Source organism: Acomys russatus, chromosome 25 (genome assembly GCF_903995435.1).
Source record: "Acomys russatus chromosome 25, mAcoRus1.1, whole genome shotgun sequence".
NCBI classification, from domain to species: domain Eukaryota; kingdom Metazoa; phylum Chordata; class Mammalia; order Rodentia; family Muridae; genus Acomys; species Acomys russatus.
In genome coordinates, this window is record NC_067161.1 from 38,943,337 (window position 1) to 38,966,771 (window position 23,435).

The 23,435-nt window shown below is 47.4% G+C and overlaps 1 protein-coding gene across 2 annotated transcripts in view; it reads right to left on the reverse strand.

The window, feature by feature from the left end:
- Positions 1-2,760: 2,760 nt before the first annotated feature.
- Positions 2,761-23,435, reverse strand: part of Gemin5 (gem nuclear organelle associated protein 5) — a 47,885-nt gene continuing 27,210 nt past the window's right edge. Inside the window, exons 19-28 of one of the 2 annotated variants that reach the window (XM_051167411.1) lie at positions 22,970-23,068; positions 21,495-21,632; positions 19,274-19,421; positions 13,774-13,893; positions 13,106-13,316; positions 11,532-11,786; positions 8,740-8,902; positions 7,464-7,932; positions 3,662-3,755; positions 2,761-3,096 (exon numbers count right to left, since the gene is read on the reverse strand). In XM_051167411.1, the coding sequence (XP_051023368.1) occupies positions 2,929-3,096; positions 3,662-3,755; positions 7,464-7,932; positions 8,740-8,902; positions 11,532-11,786; positions 13,106-13,316; positions 13,774-13,893; positions 19,274-19,421; positions 21,495-21,632; positions 22,970-23,068 (1,865 nt within the window). In that variant the 3' untranslated portion in view covers positions 2,761-2,928. Of the gene's footprint in view, positions 3,097-3,661; positions 3,759-7,463; positions 7,933-8,739; positions 8,903-11,531; positions 11,787-13,105; positions 13,317-13,773; positions 13,894-19,273; positions 19,422-21,494; positions 21,633-22,969; positions 23,069-23,435 lie in introns of both variants that reach the window. The other variant, XM_051167410.1, reaches the window with a different exon arrangement.

The window sequence follows — 23,435 nt, forward strand, 5'->3', positions numbered from 1 at the left end:
GAGGTGCTGGAGGAACGGCAGAGGCGCAAGGGGCGGGTGTCCTCTGATGGAGATGGTGCTAGCGGAGGATGAAGAGAACAGCCTTTGTGCTGCTGACCTTGGACTCTGCAGTTCTGTTAGTTTACAAGGTTGGGTATCAAATCTTAAGCCTCTTGTCAGCCAGTGCTGCCGTATGTGAGAGCTCGTGTTTGTTTCCAAACTACCATTGAGTAGTTTCCTAGTTATTCCACCAATGAGCTTTCATTAATACTAGCTACTCTAGTAGGTGTTGGGGTGTACAAGAGAAAGGACACAGTCCTCACTGCAGTAGTCTGAACTGTATCAAGTCACTGAGATTAAGGTTTAGGGATAGGGAGTGTTTTTAGGGGGAAAAAAAAAAACCTTAAGCTGAGCTTAAGGGATAGGTCAGTCAAAGTGGCAGAAGCTGAGCCAGAATTGATGCAAGGCAAGATGCCACCAACAGGAAGCCAGGAGGTCAAGGTGCAGACAGGGAAGGGAAAGCAGTCATTGCAGGAGGAGTAAGGAAATACCGAGATCCAGAGCATGAGGCAGGCAGTAAGAGGTGGGAGGTGCCTTTAATCCTAGCATTCAGGAGGCAGAGGCAGGTAGATTTTGGAGTTTGATGCCAGTCTGGTCAACTGAGTATGTTCCAGGACAGCCACGGGTAGTGGTTGTACACATTTTTGTTTTGATCCCAAGACATGAGAGATGTTTATCCACTAGATGAACCACCTCATGTGGGGGCTTGGTTTTTGCCAGTTGAAACACATCATAGTACAGACTGTGAGAGGAGATAAACATGTGGAAAACAGGAGAGGCAGGGCTTTTTTTGGGTCTTGGTATTGTTTGGCTGCTCGTCATTCCACTTCGAGACACTTCTAGAGAGACTGCTCCAGAGAACACTTCGGGCACCGGGGTCCAGCAGGAACTTTGGTTGAATTGCTGATCTGCTGAAATCCTGCAGACTACACCAGGGGAATCACTCCCAGGAATTGAGTCCAAAAAGATCTACTACTCGTGTTCCCATTAACCTCTTTTCTCTCCTGTCTAGGGCAGGTGGGTTGGAAGGGAGGTATAAGCCTTAAAGAACCCCAAATAAATAGGTTTGGAAAAGGCTGAAGCCTCCAGCCAGGGCTACACTGAGAAACCCTGACTTGGAGGAGGGATGAAGACGCACGGGAGGAGGTAGCTGGACTGGAGATCTAGACCAAATGGAATAATGACACCCCTCCCCCAAAGCAGTAATTCATGCTTTCTGCTAGAACCTTGAACGAATGCCTTGGCTTCTCTTGACTCTGTGGTTCTCATAACTAGGGATAGAGAAATGATAATATTCAAGTGGTAGCAAGGTGATAGACATTATTGAAAACAGCTGTTTAAAGAGCCAACAGTTGTCATTTTAATTTCCCCTTTGGGCAGTTTTACTTTAGGTTGTTTTCTGTGTGTATGTGTATGTACTGTGTGCATGCCTGGTGACTGTAGAGTCAGAAGAGGGTGTTGGATCCCCTTAGAACTGGATTTGTAAGCCACCATATGGGGCTGAATTTGAACCCAGGTCCTATGGAAGATAGCCAATGCTCTTAAGCCATTTCTCTAGCCTGTTAGGTTACTGTTACTATTTTGAGATAAGGTCTTGCTTCGTAGCCCAGCTTGGACTTGAATTTGGGTTCCTCCTGCCTCTGGGTCTTCCCCAGCAGTAACGGGCAGTGCGCAGGACTGCTCTCAGCAAATCACAAGGGTGAGTTTGTAGTTTACCAACTGTTCTTTATTCCAGTGGAGGGAACCAGCTTTTCTCATGTCTGTAGATGGCGTTGCCTGGAATTATCCAGTCCTCCAAGTAGTCGTGCCTACTCACATCTTTGTCAAGACTCTTGCCTTTAAGACCAATGCCTCTTCCTCGACTTCATATAATGGTACAGTGTTTCCTTTTCGGGGGCTTGGCATCTTTTTAAGACCCCAGAGGTAGGCGCATATACATACTTTAAGATATGTGTCCCGGGAATTTTCAGTTAGGAATATTTCTTGCTGCCCAAAGATGAAGCCTTCATATCGGGCCTCAGGGGAAAAGCAGAAGGAAGGTGTGTCATCATCATCCCCTCTCCCCCTCCCCCCACCGAGCACGTCTACTTTCCATGTTGCAGAAACCAGTGCCGATGGAGGCTTCAGTCTCTGGCCTATCCTGCTGGGTAGGAACGTTGGCAGCAGGCCCAGGGCTGGTGAATAAATAGTGCTTAGGGCTCCAGGGTGTAAAGTGGGGGGCTAATAACCCAGGGGGCACGTGTAAAATGAGGAATGCACCTTGCTCTCCAGGCTACGTTTCAATCAGTTCTCAATAAAAGGGGTTTAAGATCCCAAAGACTAAGAACCACCAACAGTGATTTTTTTTTTTCCTGAGCTTTCTGACCAACCTGGAGGACAACGGATGGCCTCATTAGTTCTGTTCTCAAAAAGCTTTAGCCATTTGTCCATGTAACCAACTCCATAAAAAATAGAATCACCTAGGGTTCTGAGACAGGATGGGCAAAGCTAATTCCTTCAGTCTTCGAGAGCTAGCAATATAATTAAGAACCCCCAGCTCCAACAGTGATAGGCGCATGCCAAGTGTACCTCCCACACAACAAGAAGCTTCCGATGGTGAGGATTTATAAAGGCAGCTGCATCTGGGGAAGACAGACTTTGGGTGAATACAAAGGCTTCTTTTGGGGGAAACCACTTAAGGCTTGAGACAACAGTCTTGGCAGGGGCTAGTTCTGACACTTAGGAGGCACCAGGCAGGCTCCACTGTGTAAGTAGATTCAAGCTTCACCCTCATCTGTCAGCTGGACCACAGCATCTTTCCATTGAGGGGCAAGGTGAAGGCCTGGTGAGCTGTGACTGAGGTGAAAGCTGTCCTGAGTTGTGTGGCACAGCCTTATGGCCTCTGGAAGTTCATGTGTGCAGGGTCTGGCAGTGTCTCCTGTACGCTCTAGTGTGGCCATACTTCTGAAGGAGCTTCTGGGCCTCTTGCTGCATCTCAGGGTTCACGGAGCCAGGATACTGGGATCCGATGTGAAGCAAGACCAGGCAGCACTCCAACACATCTGGGAAAGGCCAGGCCTAAAAATGACAGAACAGACAAGCATCTGTAGGGGCACACACTGACAAGTCTATGGAGAAACATGGATGAAACGGGCTTGTCTGGCAGCATGTCCTTATGGGTGAGTCTTCTAGTGCCCCCAGATCAACTCTCACACGCCACAGCCCAATATGCCGCCCCTCCATGAGTGCTGGGCACATACCACCTAACATTTGAGTTGAATGTTTTACTTCTCAACCAAACATAATTCATTTCGTTTTGCCCAGGACTGAGCTGTGAGCCTACTATGTGCTCAGTACTGCTGCTTTCACCAATCACTTCAAGTGAGCAGAGATGGCTGCCATCTTTTTGTTGTTGTTTTTTCAGATAGAGTTTTCTCTGGGTAGCCCTGGCTTTCTTGCAACTCACTATGTAGACCAGGCTGGCCTCAAACTCATAAGGATCTGTCTGCTTTGCCTCCTGAGTGCTGGGATTAAAGGCGTGAGCCACTGCACCAGCTCCTGTCCTAAAATTTTAAGCAATACAATGACAGTAGATGTAGATGGCCTTCTGGATTTGTCAGGAAGCATCTCCAAATGCCCTTACCTTTACACTCTCTGGAAACTCAGCTATCTTCTCATTTGCTTCTGTGAGCCTTCTGGTTAATTCAGGGAGAGAGACGGGCGCATTTCTTTCCTCTCTGCTAGTAAGAGTAACAATAAACTAGGTCACATATGGTCACCGAACATTTTACCCCAACGGTTTCAACTTTTAAAAAAAAGCTTTTGTTTATTGTACATCTATCTGTGCACTCGTGATTGTACCTTGCATGCCACAGTGTGGATCTTTAGAGGTCAGAAGACAACTTTTGGAAAGTGGTTCCCTCCTTCCATATGGAGGTCATCAGCCTTGGTGGCAAGTGCCTTTACCCACTAAGCAAACTGCACCCCCACTATTGTTTTTACTGTGATAAAACAATAGTTAAAACCATGCCAACCATCTAAACACAGTTCCACTTATCTGCCATGACCATCACTCCCACCCAGGACCTGAGCTTCTGAGTCCTTGTCTGGCTTGAATTTGATTTTTACATCTGGTTAGCCTAACTCTGAAATTAAAGGCATTCCCTACCACACCTGCTCAGGACCAGAGCTCCCTGGAGACTGAGCTTGCCATTCTGTGGCAATGCTCCATTCTCTGCTCTTGGCAGGTCATAATTCCTGTCTCGAGGAATCAGTATGCTGCTTACCTTGTTGATAATGCCACAATTTCCTTCCTTTCAAACACAGAGCAGTGTTTCTGCTAATCTAGTCCCTGTCCTTGGACACAGTCCTGCAGATGTTTACACAGATAGTGGGGTTTCCGCTATTCCATTGTCCCTGCCTTTGTTTATTTAGACAGGATCCTTCTGTGTAGCTCAGACTGGCTTCAAGCTTGAGGTCCTGAGTGCTGGCATTACAGAACCATGCCAGGATGCCCTCCCTGCTTCCAATTCTCCTCGCCCCTCCCCAGACAGGATTTCTTTGTGTAACCTTGGCTGTCCTGGACTCACTTTGTAGACCAGGCTGGCCTCGAATTCAGAGAGATCCACCTGCCTCTGCCCCCCCGAGTGCTGAGGTTACAGGCGGCACATGCCTGGCCCCGCTTTCAATCCTTTTGACACAGGAGTAGAATGGCTAGATCTCAAAGCGAGTCTCAATTTCTAACTCTCACCAAGTCTCATAGTGTTCTCACCAAGGACAAAGGCTCAAGCTGTGCTGCATCATTCTTGGCAGGAGCCACAGGACACTGGGAATGAAGTGGTATCTCACTGTTATTTCATTGTTTTAAATTTTTATTTATTTATTTATGTATATGAGCACTCCATTTGCATATATGCCTGGATGACAGAAGAGGACACCAGATCTTATTACAGATAATTTTGAGCCACCATGTGGTTGCTGGGAATTGAACTCAGGACCTTTGGAAGAGCAGCCAGTGCTCTTAACCTCTGAGCCGTCTCTCCAGGCCTCATTTTGTTTTTTAAAAGGCAGGGTCTAATATAGGATGGCCTTGCACTTCACTGTATAATTGAGGATGACCTTGAACTCTTGGTCCTCCTGTTTCCACCCTACCTGTGTTGGCATTATAGGCACGCATCACCACGACCATTCTATCCGTGTGATGCTAGTGACGGGATCCAGGGCTTCCTGCACATTGGACACAAGACTCTCCTTACTCAGCCATATACCTATTTGTTTTTTACCATGTCTTGGTTTGTATGTCCTCAGTGATGAGTGACAGTGACTGTCTTCCTGGTCATTTGTCTGTTCTTTTCACATTCTCTGTACTTTCTTGAATCCAGCCATTTGTTATGCCTAAGCAACTTTAACTCATAAATACAGAGATCAAAAGAAAGCAACAAAACGGGAGACACACACTTTTCTGCTACTTGAGACATAGAATATCAGGGCTTTAGAGAAAAGACAGCAGAGCAGTGTGAAAGCCAGGGGTCTCCAGGCAGTGGACAGGAATGGTGTCTAAGTCCTCACAGAGGTCCTGTGAGCAAAATGTAAGAGCCGATTTAAGGGCTTTATAGTATTTTGTTTCTAACAGCAAACCTGGCTGGGCATTGTGGTTCACAACTACTATCTGTTTGTTTTTGAGACAGGGTTTCTCTGTATAGTCTTGGATGTCCTGGAACTCTCTTTGTAGACCAGGCTAGCCTCAAACTCACAGCAACCTGCCTGCCTCTGCCTCTTTAGTGCTGGGATCACAGGCGTGCGGCACCATACCCGATGGCGGCTCACATCTATAATCCCAGCATCCGGGAGGCTGAGGAAGGACTGCTACAGGGAAAGATCGTGTCTTAAATATACAAATAAAAAGCAAGCCCGAACTGCCTACAGCAGCAGCTAGGATCTCTAAGTTACAGCAAACCATTTCCTAATTCCTTTGGAGACATTATGACATTTTCTAAGTGACCTTGAACTCCGCCTCCAGCTTTGGAGTGCTGGGATCACAGGCATGTAGTTTTTAACTTTTTGAAGATTTATCATTTCTGTGTATGCATATGTGCCTGTCATCCACCTCCAGTGGAGTCTATGTGACAAGTACTACAAAGGCCTAAGAACCAAGACCCCCAAAAAGGGGAGAGTCTCATGGATGGGGATTGATATTCCTGCCAGCAGAAACTATATTTTAATATTCTCATTGCTGGGAGCCATTTCCTATTCTCTCTAAATTCTAACTGCATTTCACTCCCAAGGTGGGACTCCTCAAGCGTAACAATGGTTGCTATGAGACCCTGGCCCAGGACTGCAGCCAGGGACTGTCTATGGCTGAAGTAATTCTGCTTCACTTCCACTTACTAAGAGACATGACTAGAAATTAATCATTAGTTAATAAGTTATACTATGGCCTACAAAGGAATGGAGTATTTTGAAAGACTCCAGGTAGAAGGGATAAGAAGAATAGAGGAGGAAAAAACATCCTGGCACACAGGTGCTGGGCACAAGCTTTGTTTATGGGAGGACACTGACCCTGGACAAAGGAAACACAGACATATTAATGTCAACCAGTAACTTAGTATGACGACGCCTTTGTCCTTTGTTCTGTACCCTGTATTGTTTCATTCAAAGCTTTAATTCAAAAAATGACAACACAATAACTTTGCATTCTGTACCTGTACTGTGTGTGCTTGAGTGCTCACTGACTTCCGCGAGACTGCTCTGTAAAACTGTAACCACCACACACAGACACACACACTCGTTTCAAAACAAAACAAAACAAAAAACCAACGTATATAAACCTAGACAGCTTGCTTAAAAAATACACTCAGATGAAAACTTTCTCGTGAGTTTCTCTGTCACCATCCCTTATCTCGTGTCCACCGATGTTCCAAGAACTCCTGACCCCAAGGACCTATCCCCGATTGAGCTGGTCCGTGACATGTGCCTATGAGTGATTATGTGCACACAAATGCAGGTGCCCATGGATGTCAGAAGAGAGCACTGGATCTTCTGGAGCTAAAGTTCCAGGCAGTTGTGAGCCCTCATGTGGGTGCTGGGAACTGAACTCAGGTCTTCTAAAAGACTGGGTGCCCAAAACTACAATCTGTCTTTCCAGCCGCATAATTTCTTAAAGTTAATATAACCTCTGTATATTTACTGAGTTTACTGGCATTTTCTAGGCCCTAGTGTTCAGAATGTAATGGAAAGGTACCAGAAGGACAGGGAGGCACAGCTGTGCTCTCACCGATGAGCGCTCCTATAGCAATCTGTAGAGCCCTGGGAGCACCACAAGGCCTGGAACCAGCTGTCTGGTCCAGGTTAGACTGGTCAGTTAGCTGCTTCTCAGAGGCCTAGACTACAGCATCACACACCTATGTGGACAACATGGCAATCCATGCTCCCAGACCTCAACTCACCTTGGGCTCTGAGATGGGGAGGAAGCCTGCTCTGCTTCCTGGCTGGGTTCTTCTCTGTTGGGGCCATTGGCCGTGGCCTTGCAGAGCTGGCTCTTTTGGTGCTGGTGGATCATTTCTGCCAGTGTCTCTTGGACTTCAGCAACAGTCCTCTGGGAGGTCTGTAGGCTGGCATGCCTTTCTGAGAAGAGCTCCTTGCAGGCACTCAGCAAACGTTCACTCTCTCCACTGAGCCTCAGGCCTGGGCCTGCAGGCTTGGAGTCTTCGGCACTAACACTGTCCTCTGGCTTGCTCTGCTCATCAGAGACTGTGCTTTTAGAAGACCAAACCCAGAGGTTTGACTCACGGCCAGGTCCACAGAGTGACCACCAGACTTCATACAGTTGCCCGTAAATAAAAAAGGCCTCCAAGCTTTTGAAAGCTGCCATGGCAGGAGATAGGTCACCAAGTTTGTCTCGTAGGTGGTCACAGCCTAGGAGAAAGGAACTTGGGATATGATATGCACTTCTCTATCTGTGAGAAACCTGGGTCCTCAGCCTTATGTTCTCTCACCCAAGAAGTCAGACCCCAGGAAAAGGGACAGCAATGTGACTCTTGGGATCATAGCCTTCTACCCAAAGCAATGGAAGTAACTTGCTTTCCTGACTTGGGATAATGTCACCAGTGCCACAGGTGACATTACAGCATAGCAGAAGAGTATTATTTTACTTAAAAGCTCCAGGGCCACAAAGATGGGGATGGGGTTGCGAGCCATACTGTGCTCTGAAAATTGAGATGAACTGCAGGGACTAATCACATAGTTAAGGATGGCCTTAAACTTACCGTGTAGCCAAAGATTACCCTAAACTACTGATCTGACCTCACCCCAATCCTACCTGCTGGGATGACTGGGTGCAGCTCAGAATTTGTGGTGATCCTCCTGCCACAGCGCCATCACCTTTTTTTTTTTTTTAAAGATTTATTTATTGTCAGGCGGTGGTGATGCATGCTTTAATACCAGCACTTGGGAGGCAGAGGCAGGCAGATCGCTGTGAGTTCGAGGCCAGCCTGGTCTACAAAGTGAGCCCAGGACAATCAAGGCTACACAGAGAAAGCCTGTCTCGGGAAAAAAACAAAAGAACAACAACAACAAAAAGATTTAACCTCTCCAGCCTGCATCATCACCTTTTAATGTTGCCACTACGAGTACAGTGCCATTTGTGGTAGCTAGGTTGTGCTATAACAGGAAGGCTCCAGGCAGAGGTAGGGGGTAGCAGGGGAGGGAAGAGATGTCACTCACCATCCGGGAGAAAGGCTGAGTAGATTTCCTGCATGAGGGTGAAGTTCCCTGAGGTATAGCTCTGAACCACAGCCTGCAACAGGGACGGCACAGCCTCCTCCCAGGAGGCAGCCTGTAGACTCAGCAGTGCCAGGGTCAGGTCATGGCAGACATGAAGCAGCAGCTGGAAAGAAACCAGAATCCCATTCACCTGCTAATGGTACCTTCCTGTGGCAGACACGTGACAAGTCTGGTCCCATACTAGGAACTGCACAGAATATCTAGCTCTGGAAAGGCTTTTTCTCCCACCCAACACCCTCGGCTGGGCAAGTCTGAGCATGCTGAGATGCACTGACAGCTGGATCACGAGATCAAAAGCAGCTTGGGTTAGATGAGGGCCTGTCTTTAAACGGTAAACAAAATGGTCGTGGTGGGGGAGGGTAGGATGCTTACTGGCAGAGCACAGGCCCTGCGCTCCAGTACCAGCACCACACACACTTGGTATGGGGACACACACCAGTAACCTTAGCACTGGGGAAGTGGAGGCAGGAGGACCAGGACTTCATAGTCATGCTCAGCTACATAAGAAGTTTGGGGCCAGCCTGGGCTATATGACACCCCATCTCAAAATGAAACAAAGAAAATCAACAGAAATAATGGGAATACAGTTGATACCAGAGCATGTGGAAGTCAGAGGTATAACCCTGACCCCTCACACTTTTATCTTTTTTGTTTTTTTGAAGACAGGGTTTCACGCTGGGCATGGTGGTGCACACCTTTAATCCAGCACTCGGGAGGCAGAGGCTGGTGGATCGCTGTGAGTTCAAGGCCAGCCTGGTCTACAAAGTGAGTCCAGGACAGCCAAGGCTACACAGAGAAACCCTGTCTCGAAAAACAAAAAACAAACAATCAAGACAGGGTTTTTGTGTAGCCTTGGTTGGCTTGGACTTACATTTTAGACTAGGTTCGCCTTGGACTCACAGAGATCCACCTGTCTCTGCTTCCTGAGTGCTGGGATTACAGTCATGCACCACTGAGCCTGGCTTGTTTGTTTTTTGAGACAAAGTGTTTTTCTTCTTTCTTTCTTTCTGTAATTTATATTTATTTTATGCACATTGGTGTCTTCCTTGCATGTATGTCTGTGTGAGGGTATCTGATCTTGGAGTTACAGACAGTTATAAGCTGCCATGTGGGTGCTGGGAATTAAACCACTGAGCCATCTCTCCAGCCCTGAGACAAGGTTTCTGTATATAGCCCTGGCTGTCCTGGAACTCACTCATGCTGGTCTCGAACTCAGAGATCCACCTGCCTCTGCCTCTGAGTACTAGGATTAAAGGAATTCAGCACCACTGCCTGGCCCTATCTTCCCTTTAAGACAGGCTTTTCACTGGACCTGAAGCTCACTGATTTGCCTAGACTGGCTTGACTGACAGCAAGCCCTGGGCTCTAGCTGCTTCTGCTTCACCAATGCTCCAAGTCAGGTATAGGCCATCCTGTCAGGGACTAAGCCAGGGCTGAGTTCAAGGCTGTTCACTACTTGCCTGTGCCATCTCTCCAGCCCTTAGCTTATGCAGTCTAAAGCATTCTTGTTAGGTTTACAGCTACAACCAAAATGAAGGCACAGATCACTTTTGTCAATCAAAATAATTCTCACAGCACCCTTTCTAGCTACTCTCCCTTACACTTCACACTCCCAGCAGCTACTTTTTTTTGTGCCACATTGGTATTTGTCCTGGAATTCATTTAAGTAGAGTCACAGTTTCACAGTTTACTGGGTTTGGGGACTGTCAGCATATTTCTAGAGTTTACTGATTTGTGCACCAGAAATCCATTCTTCCCTCATGTGGTTGTTCAGTTTGTGCTGTAGACCAAACATCTGCAAATATTTGTATGCAGGTGAGTGGCCTCCTGACTTCGAATGACACAGTCACTGAGATGGCTGGGCAGGAGTATGTTGTAAGAAACTGTATGTTTCTACTTTATATACCATGAAGAAGCCTCGCTACTCAAAAGCACAATGTCTTTTCATTTAAGAATTAAAAAGCAGGACTAGAGAGGTGGCTCACAACCATCTGTAATGCGATCTGATGCCTTCTTCTGGCGTGCAGCCATGCATGCAGGCAGAGTACTGTATAAATAATAAAGAAAAAAAATTTTAAAAAAAGGAACTAATAAGCAGACAAACGAAGCTACGTTCCCTAGATGAGCATAGTAGTTACAGTACACCAGCCTGACATTTTTGTGTCAGCACAGATAATCGTGGAGGCAGGTACTCTCTCTGGTGATTAGGGGTGGAGGGGGAATGTGGGATGGGGGAAACACCAGCTGAAGTAAAGAGGACTTCAACTTTATTATACATAGTATTTTGCCTGCATGCATGTCTGTGCATGATGTGTGTGTGCCTGGTGCCCATGAGGATCAGAAGAGGTGTTGGGTCTCTTGAAACTGGAATTACAGATGGAGATTAGCTGTGTATGGGTACTCGGCAAGAGCAGCCAGTGCTCCTAACCACTGAGCCATCAATCTAGGCCCAAACTTTCTTGTACTTTTTTGTTTGCTGTTTTTCGAGGCAGGGTTTCTCTGTGTAATTGCCCTGGCTGGCCTCGGATTCACAGAGATCTGCCTGCCTCTGCCTCCCAAGTGCTGGGATTACAATGAGAACTCCCAACGAATGGGCGCACAGCCCGAGGCTTTCACCTGTAGGGGCTTCCCGAGGCCTGGACTGCCTTGGTTTTATTGAGGTAGAAACTGTACTACTCATTTCTCTGAGGGATGAAAACCTACATAGCTGTCGTGGTTGGGACATGGCGCACCTGTCTGAAGGGAGTGTTACTTGTTGCAGATGGGTACTTGACATCCTGCAGCTTCTGCAAGGCGGCCCGACACTGCTCCGGGGTGTCCACACTGAAGGTGCTGCGCCACACACCAGTCACTCTCTGCACCAAGGTTCCCTCGGCGCCTGTGGCCCACTGGTGATAAACTGAGGAGGAGCTTCTGCCCTCTGGAGGCTGCTTGTCCTCCAGGTGCCGGCACAGAAGCTCCAGGAGGCAGAAGACCAGTCTCTGGCCCTGGGATTCCAGCAACAGAGAAGTGTGACAAAGGAAAACGCAGATGACATGATTTGTAAAGGCCTCCTTGTAAGCCTGCTGCTTCAATGGAGGTGCCTTTGTAGGTAACTTTGTAGGCCAGGAAACTGTTTGTAACACAGGATCCTGATGACACCCACAATCTCTACCCTGGAAGTCTCATCTAGGTCCAACCCCCAGTCCTATTGCCTCAGGTTCTCTCTGGCCTGGCAGTGAAGTGATGAGCAGACTCAGGCGCCGGGCAGGCACAGATCATGCCCAAGCAGGTCTGACAGAGCATCCACCAAGAACAAAAGTATAAAGAAACACTGCAGAAAGTCACTACTTGTTAGATTTCTCATTGCCACAAGATGCCTGGTGCACCCTTAGAAGTCCTCAGTTAGGTCTAGAAGGGCATTAGCACATCCACTCAAAATGACTCTAGGCTAATGAGCTGTTTTATTTTTTGCTTTGTCCAGGATGCTGCTTTGGGTAGGAAATGAACCGCTAAAGAGCTGTTGGGAAAGCCTTTTCTTAGCTGTGTGCAAATGACTATCTGGACTTGGTTATTTTATAACTAACACACCCTGGGGTCCCAGTTCTAAGGAAGCCAACCACTTATGTATCTGCCTTGGTTCTGAACACCCAGCAGGCGCTGTCTTTAGGCCCAACTCCTGTGCTAGGACAAGAGGAACTTCAGCAGTCCATGTCAGAATTGGCATGACTGCTCACACCTGGAAAGCCAACTCCAAGGTGACTGAGACAACAGGACTGTGAGTTTGAGTCCACCCCGGGCTGTGTAGTACATTTATGCTAAGTAAGCCTGGACTACACACTAGACCTCACTTCTCATGCGCCAGAAAAACCAGTCTGAATATGGCCAAAGCATGTAATATGCAAACATTAACACGTGGAATTTGCTGTCTGCACCATTTGTAGAGTTTGTTACTTGCTAAACTACTGTTAATGTCTGAAGTGTCGGGAATGGAGCCTGGGCTTCTCCCATGCCAAGGAAATGAGCTCCCACTGAGGTACATCCCACCCAAGAACAAAGCTTCCTGTCAGAGGCCAGCACTCCCCCGTAGAGAGACGATGCTAATGGAGCTGCTGGGCACACCAGCAGCTGTTCAGACGGTCTGCACAAACTTGTAAGCAGCAGGAGTCATGTGAACAGCAGTCTATCTCTTGCCGCAAACATGGTACTGAGCATGCTGTGACATAGGACAGCCACCATCGGACACTTCCTGAACTGGACGTTTATCTATTGGGGGTGAGTTTGACCAGAGAAGGACCCCACCCATCCTCAGACTCCAGAGACTGACCTGCAGGCTTTCATGCAGCCCCAAGGCTTCCTGTGCGCCCACCCAGTTCTTCACCAGGAGCAGCTCCTGGGCACATCTGAGAGCCAGGGAAGCAGCCAGCTCACTTTCTCCTGCTATGGCAGCCAGCTCTGCAGCGGTTCTAAGCGAGGCTGCATCTCCTTTTCTGGCCAGAACTTTGGCTGCATCATAGGCAGAAGTGGCTCCTAAGTAGCTGTGGCAAGAATGAAACACCGTCACCAGCCGCAATGCCCCCATGCCTCCTGTGTTCATGCCCTCTGGTGTCACTGTCCTGGCTGTCTCTGTGAGGCCAGGATGGCCACATGCTGTTGACTTGTGCACTGTAAACCTCTACAGGTGCTGACACAGAGGCCTCATCTTGGTCAGCTTAGCTGATCAACAGCAACACGTGTGACCTTGCAGTCTGCCACTGAGGTCTGTGACTGCCTGTGGCAACTCGTGGAACTGCGGGGCATGCAGCTTGGCTGAATTCCCCTTCTCTTTCCACCTCCAGCTGCTGTGCCCATCTGCACTCAGCTATTTCACCCTGCCATGCTCCTGGCAGACACTGAACTGCCCTGCCCCAGCTGCTGTGCCCATCTCTGCACTTGGCTCTTTCGCCCCGCCATGCTCCTGGCAGACACTGAGCTGCCCTGCCTTGTCCTGCTTACCACTTGGCTGCGATTGCATAGTGGCCATCTCTCTCCAGGACAGACCCCCAGCTGAGGTACAGGTCCTTCAGGACAGGGTCCTCAGGGTGTAGCCGAGCCTTGGCAACTGCAATAGCTTCTCTAAAGGCAAAAACAGGTACTTTAGCCAATCTTCGAGTGTTCCTCCACATGAGGCCTATAGTGCTCTAACTACTAATACAAACGATGAGTGCCCTGGTGAGGCAGCCAACCGATTAATTTCACTAATCCCCTCATCAGCATTTTAGACCTTAACATGACAAAATGGCAAACCATGTCAGTCACCTCTAGGGAATTTGTGAGTTCACTACAGGCTTCCTAGCTGTTTTTTACTTTTAACATTTGAGCATGTGCCTGTGCACATACACATGGCGGTCACACAGGGTGCTAGGTGTCTTCCTTTATCACTCTTCCCCTTGTTCCACTTTTAGATTGTGTGTGGAGGTCAGACAACCTCAGGAGTTGGTTCTGTTAGGCTTTCCACAGCATGGGTCCACACACTGGGCAGCAAGAGCCGTTACCTGCCGCACTATCTCACTTCTTTTTTTTTTAAGCTTTATTTATTTATTAAATATACAGTGTTTTGCCTATATGTACGCCTGCAGGCCAGGAGAGGGCACCAGATCTCATTACAGATGGTTGTGAGCCACCATGTGGTTGCTGAGAGCAGTCAGTGCTCTTCTGAGCCAACTCTCCAGCCCTACTATCTCACTTCTTTTAAGACGGGTTTTGTCACTGAACTGGCTAGGCTGCCTGGTCAGTGAGCTCCTGGGGTCCTTTTATTCCCACCCGCTGACACAGGGGTCACAGGCATAGGCAGCCATAGGCAGCTTTTCATTGGGTACTGGGATCCAGACACAGGTCTCCTGCCTGCAGGGCAGTCGTTCTCACTGACCTTGGCCACCATCTCTCCAGCCCCAGGAAGCTTCTTTCTTCATGAAAACTCATCTCTTTTTGTTTTTGTTTGGTTGGTTGGCTGATTGGTTTTTTGAGAGAGGGTTTCTCTGTGTAGCCTTGACTGTTCTGGACTTGCTTTGTAGTCCAGAGTGGCTTTGAGCTCACAGCAATCCACCTGCCTCTGTCTCCCAAGTACTGGGATTAAAGGCGTGCGCCACCACCGTGCAGCTTTCTTTTTGTTTTTGAGACAGGGTTTCTCTGTGTAGCCTTGGCTGTCCTGGACTCGCTTTGTAGACCACACTGGCCTCAAACTCACACCTGTCTCTGCCCCCTGAGTGCTGGATCACAGGCGTGCACCACCAAGCCTGGCAAAAACTCATTTCTTTTTTTCTTTTGATTTTGAGGCAGGGTTTCTCTGTGTAGCTCTGGTTGTCCTAGACTCACTTTGTAGACCAGACTGGCCTCAAACTCAGTGATCCACCTGCCTCTGCCTTCCGGGTGCTGGGATTAAAGGCGTGTGCCACCACGCCCAGCTAAAAACTAATTTCTTAAAAATGCACTGCCAGGCTCAGTGGTACTCATGTTTTGTCCCAGCACACAGAAGGAAGAAGCAGACAGATCTATGTGAATTTGAGGCTAGCCTGGTCTACATACTGAGTTCCAGAATAGTTGAGATAAAGTAAAACCCTGCCTCAAAGTACAAATAAAACTAAGATAGATAAGCTATTTAGATTTGAGTATTTTCAGATAATTTCTCAAAAATGAAAGTAAAGCATGTCACTCTATGTAGCCAATGATAAAGTTTACACTTTTTTTGGAAAATGGGATTTTCAGAAAACCTATGAGCACACTGGGGACTCAAGAACACTCCAAAGTTAAAAATATTTCCAATAAAAGCAATCTGAGACTAAAGTGTGGCACTTCTGATACTTTCAACAAAGCATCTCAGTATGCAAACGTCACCCATGCAAATCAGCTTGAGCTGCAGTCACTATAAAGCTGTAGCGGGGATGAAAAATGATCTCAAGAGCAACATTTATAACCAGGCATAATCCTTTAAACTAAAGACCTGTAGCACCAGAGGAAGAGAAAGCTGGCCACACAGAAGTGGCCAGAGCTCTGCCTGGACTATTCCTGTGTCTCTGCCATGCTGGAAACTCTGAAAGGCTGAGCACAGAACACCCATGGTGCAGAGAGCTGAGTGATGCCCAGGGTGTGCTGTGTGTGACTTGCTACTGAACAAGGCCTGCAAAACAGAGAGATGAGGAGGCAGGCGGCCCACACCAGACCACAGCATGGACTTCTCTAGTCGGCCTTCTCAAACAAGGGGAGGGCATGCAATCCCAGAATTCTAGAGGCAGACAACACGACCACAGATTTGAGGCTAGTGCCATTAGACTTTGTTGTCTGTCTCCAAAAAGAGCAAGGTGAGCCACAACAAAACTTAATGTTCTCCAAAGGAGGACAACAAAACCCAGACAAGATAAACAAAAGGACAGCCTCACATTTCACATCACTGAAAATCAGTGACAGGAAAAGGCCCAAAGAGAAAGCGTTACTGTTCTCATTCAGTACAGATGAAATACAGCTGGCACGGAGTGCACACCTGTAACTTAAGCACCTGGAAAACTAAGGCAGGAGCTTCAGGGCCAGCCTGGAGTACATAAACAAAAAAAAACCAAAACAAACCAAAAAAAAACAAAACAAAACAAAAAAAAAAACAAACAAACAAAAAAACAAAGTCAAAATCAGTAGAAAGAAGCCAGGTGTGGTGGTGCATGCCTTTAACCCCAGCATTCGGGAGGCAGAGGCCAGCCTGGTTTACAAAGTGAGTCCAGGGTAGCCAATGCTGCACAGAGAAACCAAAAACCAAAAACCAAAAACCAAAACAAACAAACAAAAAGGTAGAAAGAAAACCTGCAGTGCAGGATCCTGTAGGTTCTTGGTCCTCAAGGCGCTAGAATTACATGTGTGTATCACCATATCCGCCATTGCTCCTGGTGCTGGGTTGCAGGTGTGAACCATCACATCTGAAAACAATTATAGTTCTAAACTTGGAAATGGTCTCTTAAGATGGAGGATCTAGAGATGGCTCAGCAGCTAAGAGCACTGGCTATTCTTCCAGAGGACCCAGGTTCAATTCCCTGCATACATATGGGGGAATCACAGCCATCTGTAACTCCAGTTCTAAAGTATCTGACACCCTCATACAGATTTACATGCAGGCAAAACACCAATGTATGCGAAATAAAAATAAATTAGTTTAAAAAAAAAATGGGACTAGAGTGACGGCTCAGAGGTTAAGAGCACTGACTGCTCTTCCAGAGGTCCTGAGTTCAATTCCCAGCAACCACATGGTGGCTCACAGCCATCTATAATGCAATCTGATGCCCTCTTCTGGTGTGTAGGTGTATTGTACATTCAGACAGAACACTGTATATATAATAAATATATAAATCTTAAGAAAAAAAAGATGAAGGTGAAATTATAGGCTATCATACACAAAAAAAGTTTTGAGAATTATCAGTAGAACATATTATTTAAAAAAAAAAATCAGGAAAAACAGCTCAGTGGTTAAGAGCACTGACTGTTTCTCCAGAGGACCTGGGTCCCATTCCTAGCATCCACACAGGGGCTCACAACCATCTGTAACTCTAGCTCTAACTCTTGTGGTCTCTTCAAGCACCAGGCACACATGGTGCACAGATAAATATATGGATAAAATATCTGTATATATTAAAGTAACAAATTTCAGAATATGTCATTAGGAAGTCAGTACTGGAACTTGACCAAAACAGTCCATCCAAAAGAAAACAGGCTGGGCGGTGGTGGCACATGCCTTTAACCCCAGCATTTGGAAGGCAGAGGTAGGCAGATCTCTGTGGGTTCAAGGCCAGCCTGGTCTACAAAGCAAGTCCAGGACAGTCAGGTCTGTTACACTGAGAAAACTTATCTCAAAAACAAACGAACAAACAAAACCCAAAAGAAAACAGAAAAAAAGATACACCCGACAAACAAGACAGAAATACTGAGGTGCACAAATTCAAACCAATCACAGTAAATTAATACTCAACATCCTTGATTCAAACATCCCCACTTAATAGCAGCATGGTGACAGAGAACCAAGGGTCTAGGGTGTGCTATCTAGAATGGTCTTTTCCAATGTGTTACACTGAAGAGAGGCACCAGTCCTGCCCCCCCCACCCCCCCAAAGCAGAATAGTAGAAGGGCCTTCATCCAAGCTGAGAACTGTGTTGGCTGGTTTCTACCAACTGACATCTTTTTTTTTTTTTTTTTAATTTATTATGTATACAGTACTCTGCCTGCATATATACCTGCACACCAGAAGAGGGCATTAGATCACATTATAGATGGTTGTGAGCCACTATGTGGTTGCTGGGAATTGAACTCAGGACCTCTAGAAGAGCAGTCAGTGTTCTTAACATTTGAGCCATCTCCCCAGCACCCCTAACTGACATCTTAATGAGAAAACACCTCCATAAGACTGGCCTGAAGGCAAGCCTGTGGACACTGTCTTAATTTTTTTTCATAAACATTAAAAAAAATTATTTACCTTTATTTTATGCGCACTGGTGTTTTGCCTGCATGTGAGTGTCAGATCTTGTAGCTACAGACAGTTGTGAGTGGCCATGTGGGTGCTGGGATTCGAACCCAGGTCCTCTGGAAAAGCAGTCAGAGCCCTTAACTGCAGGGCCATCTCTCTAGCCCAGGACTATCTTAACTAATGATTGACATGGGAGAGGCCAGCCCATTGGAGATAGTGCCACCCTGGACAGGTGGTCCTGGGCTATATAACAAAACAAACTGAAGAAGCCAAAGGGAACAAGGAAGCAAACAGTGCTCCTCCATGGCCTCTGCTTCAGCTCCTCCCTCCAGGGACCTGCCGTGAGGCCCTGCCCTGCCTTCCCTCAGCAATTGAGACTTTACAGCTGTAAGCTGAAATAAACTTTCTTCCCCAAGTTGCTGTCAGTCATGGTGGTTATTGTAGCAATATAGAAGCTAAAACAGAAGCAGGGCGTGGTGGTGCATGCCTATAATCCCAGCACTCAGGAGGCAGAGGCAGGTAGATCCCTGTGAGTTCGAGGCCAGCCTGGTCTACAAAGTGAGTCCAGGATAGCCAAGGCTACACAGAGAGACCCTGTCTCAAAAACATAACAACCACCACCACCACCACCACCACCACCAAACACTGAGACAGGAATGTTGACATTTTCTTAAAGGAAAAAAGAAGTTGGGGAGAGGACCAGAGAAATTGCTCAGCAGTGAGGAGCACTTACTGCTCTCCCGCAGAAGACCAAAGGTTGGTTCCCAGCATGTCAGTTAGCTGGCTCATAACCTTCTGTAATTTCAGCTCCAGGGGGATCCACTGGCTCTGGCCCCTGCTGGCACCTTCGGTCATGTGCACATAGCCACACACATACACATAAAATCTTTAAGGGAGCTCCCTTTGTGAGTCATCAAGACCCCCAACTAGTTTTCTGCTGTTTTCTCTGTTCCCATTGCTTCATCAACAAGCTTAGATCACAGTATGTTGGATTCTATTTGAGGGCCAAACTGCACTGACCTGTAGAAATGGTTTGACTTGAGAAGTTCCACAGCTTCGTACACTTTGTGAATGGAGAGCAGGTAAGAGGCAGCCTTGACGTACTGATCCTGGAAACACAGCTGCTTGGCAAAGGCTTCCACTGCCCACAACCACACACTGTAGCCAGCTTAAAAAAAAAAAAAAAAGAGAGAGAGAGAGAGAGAGAGAGAGAGAGAGAGTGGGTGCATAAAAGGCACACTTGAGATAAAAATGCCTGGTTTTTGTCACTCCAGTATGCTGACCAATCAATCAGGTACAACTTCAAATGCCACTGTGGCTCTTCTGCCTCACTTCCCTCCCCACATCCCTATGCTGAAACAAGAAGTTTCTTTGACTATATCATGTGAGAGGCTCCGGGAACCTTTCTGGGTGGGGACAGAGAGTGACAGGGAGACAGCGTGGCCGCGCACACCTTCAGCAGCACACCTTCAGCTTCGGGCTGGGTTGATGAGACCTGTGCACTGAGTTATGTGTGGCCCTCTGAGGCACGCATCCCAGCACCAACAGCATCCACCTCACATATACTCAACCATGGGGCCCCTACTCTAAGGTACTCATTCAGAAGACATTTTTTAAAAAAAATTCACCTTCCACCCTGGTGCCAGCAGACTTCCTGTGCCCACTTCATCTTTGCAGTCTTGGTGATACATGGCTGCTTTTTGCTGCCATTTCTCACGTTTATACTTTTGAGACAGGGTCTTGCTACATAGCCCAGGCTGGCCTGGAACTCAGAGAGATCCACCTGCCTTCGCTTCCCAGAATTGGGACTAGAGTTCAACAGCATGTCTAGCTTTTTTTGGCTACATCTCCAATGGCGACGGAATGACGGTCTTTGAAGGGCATCGGGGCCCTTCCTCCTTGCTTCCTTGAGCTGCACATCACCCTTCCTTTCCTAGCCATGGTGCAATGTACATGCCTGGCTTTGTCTTTCCCCTCTCACAGCACTTCTTAGAAAACTACAAAATCGGCGAGGATGCTAGAGTTTTCTTATGTTCTTCTCTGCAAATTTACATAGAGAAGGCATAAGCAGACATCTTGCCCTTGGTTTCTTGGGGTCACCTTCAGCCATCCAGATTGAATGGTTCACAGTACAGCACAGGGCACAGGATGGTGCTCTCAGGTTCCTGCTAGCTGTCTCCATGAGCGCCACCTTGACTCTTCTCTCATATCTGGAGCTCACTCGTGGTAGGAGCATACACGTCTGCCTCAGTGTCTGGGCAGCACCTGGGAGGGTTTCACTCCACATGATTTGACAGGTCACTTATTTATGGATATGTGGGTCCTTACAGTCTTTTGTTACGTCAGTGAGTGAGAACTGAGTGTACTTTAATTTCTGTCACTAGAACTGCTGGGCCAAACATTTTCAGCATTTTCAAATTTGTCATATAATAGTCCAAACTGTCCTTTGATATGTGGTTTCTGCACTAGTAGTTTATGTCCAAGAGGCGTCTACAGAAGTTGGGAGGACAGTAATTAAGAAACAGGCAGTGTCCCTGGATAGACTGAACTGCTGATGTGTGGAACCGAATAATTGCCAGGAGTTGTTAGGAAAGAGTGAGACCTGGCTCACCTGCCCCGCCCTCAAAGCCAGCCTGTCCTGTGCCTGGTCTCAGGTGCTCGTCTTATCAAATGCTCACTGTGCTGCTGCTGACCAGGAGGCCTGGCCAGAACTGAGCGATGCTAGCTCTGGCTTCCTAGCCTCTACAACTATAGCACAAAGAGGCTCCTGTTTTACTATTCCATCTGGACAGCACACAATGCGCAGCGTGTCTCCAGCCTTTGCCTTGCTACAGAGCCATCTTCTTCTTTTTTTAAAAATAATTTATTTAATTTTATTTTAGCATGAGGGTGCCAGAGTCATTGGAACTGGAATTACAGACAGTTGTGAGCTGCCATGTGGTGGCTGGGAATTGAACCCGGGTCCTTTGGAAGAGCAGATAGTGCTCCTAACCACTGAGCCATCTCTCCAGCCCCTCTAGAGCCATCTTCTGCAGATCCATCCATTTGTGAGCAGCTAAGCTTAAGGCAAACACTGCCAACTCATCTTTTTTTTTCTTTTTGGCCCTAATTGGTGATTCTTCTGCCCCAGTCTCCCAGGTGCTGGTACTGCAGCGGTGTGCCTCCACAACACCATACAAGTGTTGAGGCATCTTTAATGGGTACATCCTGGAGGTGACACATTTCTTCAAAAAGCACATACCTACTGGTGCCACAGCCACAAGACTGTCGGTCAGCTCGCCTCTCTCTGCTGCTGCCTGGAGAACACCTTTCAGATCTCCCTTCCAGAGCATGAGCTGGTGAAAAAGTTCAGGGTGGCCACTTTCCAAGTGACCTTTTCCTGTTTAGAAAAGACAGTGGTTGAAGCTGTTTTGATCTTTATAGAATGAAAGTCACATTGGAAGAAAAGTATATAGGTGCTACTGATCAGAATTTGTAAGACTGTAAATCTTCCCGTTGGCTTTGTGTCCTGGGCAGGGTCTCTGTCCCTGCACTATGACAGCAGCTGGAAGCTTACCCTCCTGCCTCTGCTCCCCACTTTGTAGGAGTGTTAGGATGGCAGTGCTCAGCTATGTGTGCTGAGGACTAAATTCAGGTAAGGGTTACACTTTTACCTGCTAAGCCAGCCATCTCCTGCCTGGCTCTTTTTTGGGGGACACAGGTGCTCTTTTTTAGGGACACAGGTTCTCACCATGTAGCCCAGGTTGGCCTCAAACTCACAGAGATCCACCTGCCTCTGCCTCCCAAGTGCTGGGATTAAAGGATGCACCACCACTGTATGCTTTAAAAAAAAAGTTTCCTCATGGCTTAGGGTGCCCTAGAACTCACTGGAGAGACATACAGGATGGCTTCAACCTTGTGATGTCCCTGCTTTAGTCCACACACAAAACCCACTACATATGAATGGGACCGGAGCCCAGCTGACCACTGTCACCCAGCTGGAGCCTGCTAAGCCACTGTCCCCAGTGGCCTTCATATCTATCACACCAGCTAGTGGCTACTGTTTGGAGTTTGATGACCACAAAGAGGACATAGGGGTGTAGCTAAGATGGCAACATGTTTGTAAACAGACTGAGTGGCATGGTGTGGGGAGCCAAGACCATAGCCGGCAAGCATCTTGGACCTTGGCATAATATATCGAGTGGACCTGGGGCAGGCTGCCTTGTGACCTCTTTACCTCCTTGCCTCAGGATACATTCCAGAAGGCTGCCTGGTAACCTCTTCCCCTCCCTCAAGGTACTCTCCAGCTGTTCTCAGTATTCCCTGATTTACAGAGGCCTTCAGAGGACGAGCGAAACAAAGTCTATAGATAATACCTTGTGGTTCCAGATGCCTAACAATTCCACCCAGCCCCAGAACCACAGGGGCCCTCGCCCTACCAAACTTCCTGACTTCCCCCACCCAGATCACCCCACTCAGCCTCCTGCTTCAACAGTATATAACTGCCTGTGAGAAAATAAAAATTTGTTAGCTTGATCAGACTCCTTGACTTGCTGTTTGTTCTTTGCGTCTCTTGTCCCCCATTCTCTCCCTAGGCGGCCGAGGGGCCCAGTTGACTGTCCAGCGGGTCCGGACAGCATGGCATGACAATGCATGCGCTGACAGCCACACAGAGGCGTATGTCAAAATGATCGCGAGTGAAGACAGATAGGGCTCTGTGGACTGAGTAGGCCTTACCTTCTGTTTCCATCATCCTGTACAGAGTGGCCCTGTCAGTGAAAAGCCCCAGGTGGAATCGTTCCTCAAGGTCAACAGACACATCTTCATTTAGTTCTCCTAATTTAAAATGGGAAAAGTCAACACAGGAAGTGATTTCTGGATACATGACCCTATACTTACTTTAGAGACAAAACAACAACAACAAAAAACAAACAAACAAAATCACACCACTAGGCCCCATTCACTCTACCCAGGAACCCTATAATTACAGGAACACTTTGGAGCCTTTAAAACTCAGCTTGGGCAAAATCCAATGAGACAATATTTGTGTTGACAAAGGCTTGAGGGGAAAATATTAAAAGATAATTCTGAATTCAACATGTCTTAAAAACACTGTTAAAAGGGGTCTGGAGAGATGGCTTAGAGGTTAAGAGCACTGCTTGCTCTTCCAAAGGTCTTGAGTTCAATTCCCAGCAACTACATG